Raw genomic sequence first — 12,246 nt, forward strand, 5'->3', positions numbered from 1 at the left:
ATGAAGCAGTATGTTGATTAAGGATATTTGTCAAAAGTGTTTTGGGGGCCAGCACTGTGGCACAGTGGATTAAAGCCCTGACTACACACTGGCATCCCATATGGACACAGGTTTCAGTACTGGCTGCTCCACTTCCAATCCAGTTCCCTGCTAATGTGCCTGGGAAAGAAGTGGAAGATATCCCAAGTCCTTGGGCCCCTGCATCTGTGGAAGACCCAGAAGAAGCTCCTGGCTCCTGGCTTCAGATTGGCCCAGCTCCAGCCATTGCAGCCATCTGGGGAGTGAACCAACAGATGGAAGACCTCTCTCTATCTCTGTCTCTACCTCTCTCTCTAACTCTGTCTTTCAAATAAATAAAGAAATCTTTTTTAAAAGTTTTTAATCAGTTACTTCACATTTGAATAAAGAGTGTTTGAGAAACTCTTTATGCTTTAAAGAAAAATAATTTAGAATACAAGAACATTTGTCATATATATTGTTCCATAACTTTTTTTGCTTAATGTGTGGTAAGTATAATGATAGTAAATGTATGATTGCATGATAGCACATTTTATATCATAATTTACTAAACTTGTCCTCCTCTATTTTTGGCATTTAGGTTGTTCCCAGTTTTATTCTTCTTCAATTTAAACACCAGAGTTTTCCTCCTTATAGTTATTATCTTAGAATGAATTCCTGGAAAAGAAATTTCTGTGTTAAGATTATACCTATTTTGGCCGGCGCCATGGCTCAATAGGCTAATTCTCCGCCTGCGGTGCCGGAACCCCGGGTTCTAGTCCCAGTCAGGGCACTGGATTCTGTCCCGGTTGCCCCTCTTCCAGGCCAGCTCTCTGCTATGGCCCGGGAGTGCAGTGGAGGATGGCCCAAGTGCTTGGGCCCTGTACCTGCATGGGAGACCAGGAGAAGCACCTGGCTCCTGGCTTTGATCAGTGCGATGCACTGGCCGCAGCATGCTGGCCATGGCAGCCATTGGAGGGTGAACCAACGGCAAAAGGAAGACCTTTCTCTCTGTCTCTGTCTCTCTCTCTCTCACTGTCCACTCTGCCTGTCAAAAAAATAAATTAATAAATTTTAAAAAGATTATACCTATTTTAAAGATTTTATATCCATCTCACTAAATTGCTATCCAGAAATGTTTTGTAGTCTGTTTTTTTATTCCTCTTTCATTTTCTTTATAATTTTTATGATAGGATTTTGGACCATAGATACTTTTAAGTTTTTAGGTAGTTAAATCTGGTGTCAGACTACTTTGATGTCTTATTTATTTATAAAGATTTATCTATGTATTTGACATTCAGAGTTACACAGAGAACATCCATCCTCTGGTTCACTCTCTAGATGACCTCAGTGGCCTGGGCTGTGCAATACTAGACCCAGGAGCCAGGAGCTTCATCTGGTTTTCCATATAGGTGGCAGGGGCCAAAGTACTTGAGCTGTCTTCCCAGGCCCTTAACAGGGAGTTGAATTGGATGTGGAGCAGCAAGGACTTGAAACAGTGCCCATATGGGATGCTGGCCTTTGTGGGCAGTGGCTTAATCCTGTAGGCTACAACACTGCCTCATGACATCATATTTAGAAAGGCTTGGGGACGGTGCTGTGGCATAGTAAGCTAAGCCTCCGTCTGCAATGCCACCATTCTATATGAGTGCCAGTTCCTGTCCTGGCTGTTCTCTTCCAATCCAGCTCTCTGCTATGGCCTGGGAGAGCAGTAGAGCATGGCCAAAGTCCTTGGGCCCCTGCACCCATGTGAGAGACCCAGAGGAAGCTCCTAGCTCCTGGCTTTGGATCAACTCAGCTCTGGCCTTTGCAGCCTTTTGGGGAGTGAACCAGCAGATGGAAGACCTTTCTCTCTGTCTCTCCTACTGTAACTCTACCTCTCAAATAAATAAATAGAAAATCTTTAAAAAAAAAAAATACAAAGGCTCTCCTCATCCTGAGAGTACAAAAATACATATGTTGATCTCTAGCTTTGCTTATGGTTTTATTTTTACATTAAATTCCATAAGGATTAAAGAGTTTATTTGGTCTGATAAGAAGTCAATTCCCCCCTTGCATTTTTTACCACTTAGTTAACCAGTTTTAGCTATGTTAACAGTTACTGATTTTTCTGTCCTTTATCAAATTCCAAATACTTTTTTCTGTTGCTATAATTTCTGGTTTGTTTTGTTGGTCTATGTATGTTGGTATCTAAAATGAACTACTTTAGGTAGGCGCCGTGGCTTAACAGGCTAATCCTCTGCCTTGCGGTGCCGGCACACAGGGTCTAGTCCCAGTTGGGGCACCGGATTCTGTCCCGGTTGCCCCTCTTCCAGGCCAGCTCTCTGTTATGGCCCGGGAAGGCAGTGGAGGATGGCCCAAGTGCTTGGGCCCTGCCCCCCATGGGAGACCAGGAGAAGCACCTGGTTCCTGGCTTCGGATCAGCGAGACGTGCCGGCCACAGCGGCCATTGGAGGGTGAACCAACAGCAAAAGGAAGACCTTTCTCTCTGTCTCTCTCTCTCATGATCCACTCTGCCTGTCAAAAAAAAAAAAAATTTCAGAAACTTGATTAGGTAACACTTTAAAATGTTGTAAGCTTTGTCTTCTTGCTGCCTCTTAGCTAGTATTTCTTAAATTGCTATTGAAGTAAAATAATTAAGGGACAAACAAAAGGAATCATGCCTAGTGATTATAGTGTTATAAGTAGTCTACTTCACTGCCTTCTGGCATAATTAAAGTGTGAGTTGGCCATTTTTACAATTTAATATAGGTATTAAATTTTACATATGCAAACAAAGATCAGTGCACATTTTTATTGCTCTGAAATGTGTTTTATGTGTTCTGTTTTGCTGCTTCTGTGGAAACATGTCTTTTATTTATAAATCCCAATAATCAATATAGTTTCTTATATATGACTGCTGTGTTGTGACAAATATAGTAGTAAAAATTGGAAAAGATTTCTTATTATCAGTATAATAAAGAGCATGTATGTGTTCACATGTATGTATTCAAGTGAGAGTTGTCAAACATAGGCACAGAACAATGGATCAGCAGTTGCTATAGGTGACTGATGACCTAATGAATAAATATGACTTAGTAAGGATATGAAAATCAGTGTACTGCCAGTTTCATGCCAGACCCAAAGGGAATGCCAGGATGGTAGAAGATAAGAGAAAGCTAAAAGATAGTCTTGCTTTCTAAGAGGAAAGGTTAAGACCAAAGTAAGCCTAGTCAGGCAAGTTACAACTGAGCCTGTGGTGGTTATAAACCTCCATGCGTTTTGGGAAGACAAAGTGTCTGCTGTTTCCATATGAACGTTCAGTGGGCCTCTCCATACATTTAAAACAGACATCTTAACTTCCCACTGCCACAGCTTCTTTTCATTGATTCAATGAATATTTATTGAAGGACTACTAGGTTCCAGGTCCTGCCTTAGTGCGTGGAATATTCATCAGTGGGCGTAACAGAGATCTCTGCCCTCGTGTTGCAAGGAGAAACATAATAGTTTAATTGTTAAGTGTTATCAGAAAAAGAACAGTAAAAATGGATAAGAGGAATTGGATGTTCTAGTAGGATGGGCTTGGCCATAGTTATGGGGAGAAGTAAGTAGTAACTTTAAATGGGAGGTCAGGATGACCCGACCTCATTGTCAAGTTGAAATTGGAACAAAGAGGTGGAGGTAAGGGAGGTAGTGAAGTAGGGATCCCTGGAAGAAGAACGTTCTAAGCAGAGGGAACACATGGAGCCAAATCCCAAAGTCAAGAACCTGGTGTATCCACTGAACATCAAAGAGGCCAGTGATGGGGAAAGTATAAAAGGAGATTAACAAGGGAAGGAGGGTGCTGTGGGGGAACTAGAGCAAATCTCGTACAAACTTTACACAGTAAAGACTAAAGCTTTGGGCCGGTGCCGTGGCTCACTAGGCTAATCCCCCACCTGCGGCGCAGGCACCCCAAGTTCTGGTCCTGGTTGGGGTGCCGGGTACTAGTCCCGGTTCCTCCTCTTCCAGTCCAGAGCCCTCCTGGGCTCTGCTGTGGCCCGGGAGGGCAGCAGAGGATGGCCCAAGTGCTTGGGTCTCTGCACCAGCATGGGAGACCGGGAGGAAGTACCCGGCTCCTGGCTTTGGATGGGTGCAGCGCCGGCCTTAGCGGCCGTTAGGGGAATAAACCAATGGAAGGAAGACCTTTCTCTCTGTCTCTCGCTCGCTCGCTAACTCTGCCTGGCCAAAAAAAAAAGCTTTGAGTTGAATGAAATACAGGAGTCATTACTATTTTGAAAAGAGGAATAACATTAGAGTTACATTTTAACAGAATTACTCTGGCATCTGTGTTGAGAAAAGAATGTAGAAAGGCACGGTCAGAAATGAGGAAAGGTGTTAGTAGTCCTTGCAGACCTCGTGTTGGCTGGTTCCAGGCTGCAGCAGTGGTAAGAAGGAATCTTTGGATTCTCGCTGTATTTTGATATTAGCTCTAGCATAATGTAATGAAACTTGGATATGGAATGTGATTCCAAGGCTTTGTGGCCTGAGCAATTAGGATGGAAGTGCCACTCACTGCAATGGGAAAGACGGAGCAAGACTGGGGAAGAGAAGTTCAGGTTTGGACATGTTGTTTGTGATATCCAAGTAGAGATATTGAATTGGCAATTGAATGTACAAGTCTGGAGTTTGGGAAAGAAATCTAGGACACAGATAGAAATTTGAGGGTTGTCACCCTGAAGGTATTATGTAAAACCACGGAGCTGAATGAGACACCAAAGAAATAGTGAAGTCAGAGAAGAGGATCTGAGACAGGGCTTGAGGCACACCACATGTGTTTCCCCCAACTTCCCGTGAATGGCATGCCTCTCTCCCTGCTTTCTCAATCTGAGAGTCCAGAATTCATCCTTGATTCATATAAAGGAGTACTTCCTGTATCCCAATCTGCCCTCTTGACTTCCACTACCACTAACCTAATACAAGCCACCACTATCTAATTCATCTCCCGACCTCCCTTTTTGCCCCTATGTGGTCATTTTCTACCTAGTAGTCAGAATGATCTCAAAGGGTAACTCAGATCATATCAAAACCTCCAGTGTTCCTCACAGCAATATTGTGAATCAATGTGAAAATTGTCAGACTTGAAACAGTCCGCAAAGTGAAAGAGCAACCCATGGAATGGGAAAAAAAATTGGCAAATCATATCTATTAAGGGGTTAATACCCAGAATAAATATGTGTCAATAATAAAAACCAAGTAATCTAATTTAAAATGAGCAGAGGACTTGAATAGACGTTTTCTCCAAAGAAGAGGTAGAAATAGCCAATAGCATTTGAAAGGATGTTCAGCATCAATAGTAATCAGGGAAATGTAAATTAAAACCATAATATATCACTTCATACCCATTGAGAGGACCACAGTCAAAAATAAAACAAATAACCCTGAAACTACAAGTCTTGGCAAGGATACAGAAAATCGGAACCTCTGTGTGCTGTTGGTGAGAATTTAAAATGATTTAGTAAGAAAAGTGGTATGGAGATTCCTTCAAAGCTTAAAAATAGAATTACTGTATGTTCCAGCAATCTCACTTCTGGGCATATGCCCAAAAGAATTGAAAACAGAATTTAGGCCATATTCATGACAGCATTATTCACAATTGCCAAGAGGTGGAAGCAACTAAATGTCAATTGACAGATGAGTGGATAAACAAAATGTGGTTATATAGATAAAAGGAAATATTGAGCCTTAAAGCGGAATGAAATCCTTTTGTACAGTACAACATAGATGGACCTTAAAGACATTATTATACTAAGTGAAATAAGTCAGCCATAAAAAGATAAAATACTGTATGATTACAGTATTAGATACTTATATGAGGTATCTAAAGTAGTCACAATCTCAGAAAGTAGAACGCTGGTTGCCAGTGGCTAGAGGGAAGGGAGAAAGAAAAGTTGTTCAATGCAAGCTGAAAAAGTTCTAAAAGTCTGTTACACAATAACAATATGAATATAGTTAACACTACTGTATGCTTAAAATGATTAAGATGGTAAATTTCTCTTAAAGATTAAAATTTATTTATTTGTTTGAAAGAGAGAGAGCGAGCTTTCATTTCTTGGTTCATTCTCAAAATGGCCGCATTGGCCAAGGCCAGGCCAGATCAAATCCAGGAGCTTCGTGGGGGTCTCACATGTGGGAACAAGAGCCCAACTACTTGAGCTGCCTTCCTCTCTTTCCCAGACACATTAGCAGGGAGCTGGATTAGAAGTGGAGCAGACATGACATGAACCACCCCCAATATGGAATGGTAGCATTGCAGACAGTGGCTTGACCCACCTACTCCAGCCATGGTAGCCTTTCCATTCAGACTCACTAAGCTTTTCCCCTCTACTTGGAGTGCTCTTCTCTCTGACTTTTAACAGGCTGACTCCGTCTTGTTTTTCAGATCTTGGCTGAATATCAACTCTTTACAAACCCTCTTTCTGGGATGACGAGGGAGGGCTGGTGTTTGGTTCAGTGTTTAAGACAACTCCATATCAGAATGCCTGAGTTCAAGTCCCAGCACATCTTTCAATTCCAGCTTCCTGTTTATGCACATTGTGGGAAGCATTAGGTGATGGTTCAGGTAGTTGACCTCTTACCATTCATGTGGGAGACCTAGATTGATTTTCAGGCTCTTGGGTTCAGCCTATCCCACACCCAGCTTTTGTGGGCATTTGGGGAATGAACCAGTAGATGGAAGATCTCGCTAGATCTGTTTGTCCCTGCCTTTGAAATAAAATGAAAAGAAATAAACATTTTCCAAAATTGGTAAGCTTTCTCAAAAAAGACTTTTCCTGACTAATCTACTTGCTACCAGTTACTAGTGATCATGTTACTCTATTAAACTTCTCTGCATAGCACTTCTTACTGTCTGATTTTTGTTGTTGTTGTTGTTTATATTTACTGTCTGCCTCTCACTATAAGAATTTAAGTTTTGAAAGATCAGGGACCTTCTCTATTTTGTCACTCTGTCACCAATAGAATAGTGCCTGGCATACAGCAAGTGCCCAATTAATGTTTGTTAAATGAAAATTGAACTCCCTAGTCTTAAGTGATAATTTCTTGAGAAGGACTACCCTTTACCACAAACCCCAAACTTGCACTTAAGAATTCCTTCTGGGTGTGTCTGTCTAAATGTTCTGTAAATATTTCAAACCCAAGATACTCCAGGCAAAACTTGTCATGCCCTCCTTAGCTGTTACTCTTACAAATCTTGCTGCTTCTCACTGTTGACGGCATCATCATTAGCCCAGTTAATCAGGCCACAGGCCCTTTTTGATTCTTTTGTTTTCCTCAACTCCTGTCATTTATCAGATCCCATCAGTATTTTATCTTGCGTTGTTTCCTTTCCCTTCCACACAGTTGGCACCAGCTCATTTGGGGCCTAATTACTTTCCCTTAGACTACTGTAAAAGCTGCCTGAGTGAGCCTTTTGCTTCCAATCTGTCTCCTGTACAGACCATACCACCTTCTATCCATCGTGCCACTTTTCTATTCAAGCCAACAGAAGACGGTCATGTTTGCTGTGTTTTGGAAAGACAAGGAGGCCTTTATCCGCAGCCTTTTTTAGATCCTGCTTACATTTCCAGCCTGACCTTTCACTACCTCTCAGCAGCACTGCAGTTCTGCCCTGATCGCGTGGCCTTAGCCGCCTCATAGCACTCTTAGCCTGCACCTTCACAAAGCCATTTCCTCTGACTGTGCACGCTCTCCTCCACTCTGCCTTTGAGGTACAGAAATAAACATCTTAAAAATTAGGACTGGTGTCATAGGCTCACTGTATCACCATTACTGTTTTTATTGTGGTAAAATATACATAACATAAAATTCATCATTTTAATCATTTTAAGTGGCATTAAGTATGTTTACATTGTTGTACAACCATCACCACTGTCCTGTCTTACTGTATTACATTAATTATTTATAAATGCGGAATTCTTCTCTAGATTGTAAACAAAATCTTGGCTTTATTTATAAGTGCTTGAATTAACATGGATGAACCTGGAGAAAGTGTGATGATCTCCTTTATGTATCCTGAGATTAGGTGGTGTGTCACTAGAATTGGTGTGATCCTGCTTGGATAATTTTGGGATTGTGTTCAGCTGCTTTCTTTGTTTGTTTTCCAGAACAACAATCCAGAGCCCTGAATTTCTTTTTTGAAGTTTCTTTGCTCAGATTCTTAATGCATTAGAAATATTTATTCTATGACTTTTCCAATGAAACAAAAGCAAATTGTGTTAGATGAGATAGGCATATTTTAAGAACTGGATATACCTCAAAACACATAATGAAAACGCAACAGAATCACATTGCTATTTTCTTTCTGTCACATCTTTGCTAATTTTGCTATGTTGTTGGCATTTTTCAGTATTTTCTAAGCCTAGTTCTTTAATGAACACCTAAAAAAATTGTACTTTAAATTGCCATTCATTTTCTCTGGAAGTAAGTTTAGAATTGTCTTTTTTCCAGGTGTTCTTTCCCTGCATTTTAAAATCAAATCATCATGTATTTTTAAATACAGAATCCAGGGAGTTAGCCTGGTCCTTTGTTATCATCTAATGCTCACTTTGCAGATAAATAAATAAAGACTTGTGTTAATGCCAAAAGGCTCTCAGCCAGTAAATGGCAGAAGAATCTATGACTCAAGCATCCTGTGCCTGTTGGTGCTGTCCGTGAAAGGGAAATTATTCTCCTCCTTTCTCAGCTGAAGGATCCTGTATAACTTCATCTGGGATGCATGGGGGCTAGAGAATAAGACTCTTAAAACCCACATTTGTAGTTTGCCTCGTCAGAGGGGGAAATGCCCTTTTGGAGAAGATTGGTTTGGTGAATAGTGGACATGAATTCATCTAAACCCTGTCTTTTGAGGCATGTCAGGGGTAACGGAAGGAAGTGGCTAAGGTCAGGGCTCATTTCACATGTAGAAAGTGGGCTGTGGTCAATGTCTGACATTATAAATATTTGCCTACTTATATTTCAGAAGCAAGGTGGGATCATGGAGAAGTTATGTTCCCTCTGTGCTCTATGTTTTAGTCTTTATCCACTGTAAACGAGAAGTGAGAAAGCAAATTACAGGAATAATAGTATAATAGATTTTCTACAGAATGAGTGTGCTGGCTTTTATAGGTATAAAAATGGTGAAGGTAGTTGACCAGGAATGCGTATGAATTCTGTGTTGCATTAAACACTTTTTTAAAGAGTTTGTTTTGTCTTTTATTTTTCCCTGATTTGTTTAGCTGTGCCACCCTTCTTAATAAAGGGTACAGTACAGTTGGAATAGTAGGTCTGTATTTTTTTTCTTGCCACCTTCTTAATAAAGGGTACAGTACAGTTGGAATAGTAGGTCTGTAATAATGCCTTGGCATGAGTGTGTTTCACAAATTTGAGATCATATATACCCTTCATTTTCATTGTTATACATTTGAACTGCTTTGTGCCTCAATTCTCACATTGGCAAAATGAGCAAAATAGTAATACCCATCTTATATATTTGTTGTAAAGATTAAATATAGGGGCCGGCGCCGTGGCACACTAGGTTAATCCTCCACCTACAGCGCCAGCATCCCATATGGGCGCCAGTTCTAGTCCCGGTTGCTCCTCTTTCAGTCCAGCTCTCTGCTGTGGCCTGGAAAAGCAGTAGAAGATGGTCCAAGTGCTTAGGCCCCTGCATCCACATGGGAGACCAGGAGGAAGCACCCGGCTCCTGGCTTCAGATCGTCGCAGCTCTGGCTGTTGCGGCCATTTGGGGAGTGAACCAATGGAAGGAAGACCTTTCTCTCTGTCTCTCACTGTCTGTAACTCTACCTGTCAAATAAATAAAAAAAATTTAAAAGATTATTAATATACATAAAACTCTTAGAACAAGTGTGGCATATAGTACTCAAGTGTTGTTATTAACTGATCTGTATTTCCTTATATTCCTTATAAGTCTCCTCTATAATTCGAGAGTCTTCTGCAATTTCAGACAACTTAATGAAAAAAATTTATACATGCATGAATGGCTGATTTAGTCCCTTCAGTCTTTCAGAGGGTGGAATTCTTCAAGTGAACTTATTTTTCCCTTCATGTTACAGGTGGCATGCAAGACTACAATTATGTATGGGCCAACTGTTTTGAGATCACATTAGAACTCTCTTGTTGCAAGTACCCACCTGCTTCACAGCTTCGACAAGAATGGGAGAATAATCGGGAGTCTCTGATCACATTGATTGAGAAGGTAAAGTCGCTGGCTGGAAGTGTGGGGTGTGGAAATAGTGGATCAAAAGAGGGGGAAACCCAGGTGCATTTGAATGACAGTTTATATTAGATGTCTTTTATGTATCTCTTTTTTAAAATAAAGATTGTAGGTTAACCTACTGAAACATATTCTTGCTCTGCCCTGCACCCCTAGCTCTCTGCTCCAGAGGGCTCCCTTTGCCTGTCTTGGAACACTTTCAAACTGAAATAAGTAGCTAAAATTGTACTACCAGATTCTTATAATGTCATGTGGTCATTTTTTGCTACAGTGCTTTTATGTGATCCATGGACAACAGTTTAAACATCAAACAGGCTATTACAACTATTGGATATACCAGAAATTATATCTTGTTGAGAAAACTAGTAGTCTGGTTTTAAGGATAGGGAATTTTTTTTTAAGGCTTATTTATTTATTTGAAAGGCAGTTACAGATAGAGAGAGACAGAGAGGTAACAATTGATTGATCTTCCATCCACTGTTTTTACTCCTCAAATGGCCACAACAGCCAAACCTGGGCCAGACTGAAGCCAGGAGCCAAGAACCCCATCTGGGTCACCCAAATGGGTGGTAGCAGTCCAAGTGCTATGGCCATATTCCACTGCTTTCCCAGATGCATTAGCCAGGAACTGGATGGGAAGCAGATCATCTGGGACTCAAACTGGGACGTCTTGTGGGATGCTGGCATCACAGGTGGTAACTTAACCTGCTGTGCCACAACACCACCTGGAGCACAGGGAATTTCAAAAGCAGCTCTCTAGTATTGGGTTCAGACACACAGGACTTAAGTTTAAGGATTAATATTTTTATCTATATTTTAATTCAACTTCAAGGGACTGACAAATGTTTTAGGGATATGATATAGAGGGGTAAGCTTATACTTTAGAATTTCCATCATCAATGCAGAGTAAAATTATGCTGTTTTACCTTCCAAATTGATTGTCTCTGAGCTTTGATTCTTGTTTTATTTTATTTTATTTTTTAAGGTTCACATTGGAATTAAAGGATTTGTTAAAGATTCAGTAACAGGATCTGGTTTGGAAAATGCAACCATCTCAGTGACTGGTATTAATCATAATATCACGACAGGCAGATTTGGTGATTTCCATAGATTACTTGTTCCTGGAACTTATAACCTTACAGTAGTCTTAACTGGGTAAGAATTTAGACTTTTAATTAAGTTGTCAAGCCTCTGTTGTGTATCTAAGACAGAAGTGTAGTCTAGTGAATATTATTCACTTCATTTAGCTTTTATTTTTCTTGTTATTTTTTTCCTTTTGTAATGAGAAAATACTATTGTGCAGTTTTTTGTCACATAGTCTAACAGCACAACCGAAGGTGAAGCTTGAAAGATGCCCAGCTGTATAAAGCATTGCATGATGGCTAATTGAATATTGGAGCGTAAGAAACCCAGGCCTCTGTAAATGACATTTTGAAGAACTGTCTTGTTAACAGCTTTCTGGTATATTAAATGAGTGATTTCCCACCTCCTCTGGAAATCCTTTGGAAGCTCACTTTGAAAAGGGTTTAGTTGGTAACTTTTTATGTAATTTTGAACATTCTTGCTTGGGAAAGAAGTTGGATGACAGTCTGATAAACAGTGCAAAAAGTTGAATAATTTATTTCTTTTTTGAGTATTGTAGTATTGGATGTAATGAAGTAACAGGCTGGCGCTGCGGCTCAATAGGCTAATCCTTCGCCTGTGGCGCCGGCACACCGGGTTCTAGTCCCGGTTGGAGCGCTGGATTTTTGTCCTGGTTGCCCCTCTTCCAGTCCAGCTCTCTGCTATGGCCCGGGAAGGCAGTGGAGGATGGCCCAAGTCCTTGGGCCCTGCACCCGCATGGGAGACCAGGAGAAGCACCTGGCTCCTGGCTTCAGATCAGTGAGATGCGCCGGCCACAGCGGCCGTTGGAGGGTGAACCAACGACAAAAGGAAGACCTTTCTCTCTGTCTCTCTCTCTCACTGTCCACTCTGCCTGTAAAAAAAAAAAAAAAAAAGAAGTAACAACCTCAGCTTTG

At 40.9% G+C, this 12,246-nt stretch overlaps 1 protein-coding gene across 1 annotated transcript in view; it reads left to right on the forward strand.

Moving 5' to 3' along the window:
* The window catches only part of CPD (carboxypeptidase D), a 77,142-nt gene that overhangs the window by 23,486 nt on the left and 41,410 nt on the right, over nucleotides 1-12,246 (forward strand). The window contains exons 3-4 of the mRNA XM_062175423.1: nucleotides 10,068-10,210; nucleotides 11,214-11,383. Of these exons, the coding sequence (XP_062031407.1) occupies nucleotides 10,068-10,210; nucleotides 11,214-11,383 (313 nt within the window). The remainder of the gene's footprint in view (nucleotides 1-10,067; nucleotides 10,211-11,213; nucleotides 11,384-12,246) is intronic.

This window comes from Lepus europaeus, chromosome 18 (assembly GCF_033115175.1).
Source record: "Lepus europaeus isolate LE1 chromosome 18, mLepTim1.pri, whole genome shotgun sequence".
NCBI lineage: Eukaryota > Metazoa > Chordata > Mammalia > Lagomorpha > Leporidae > Lepus > Lepus europaeus.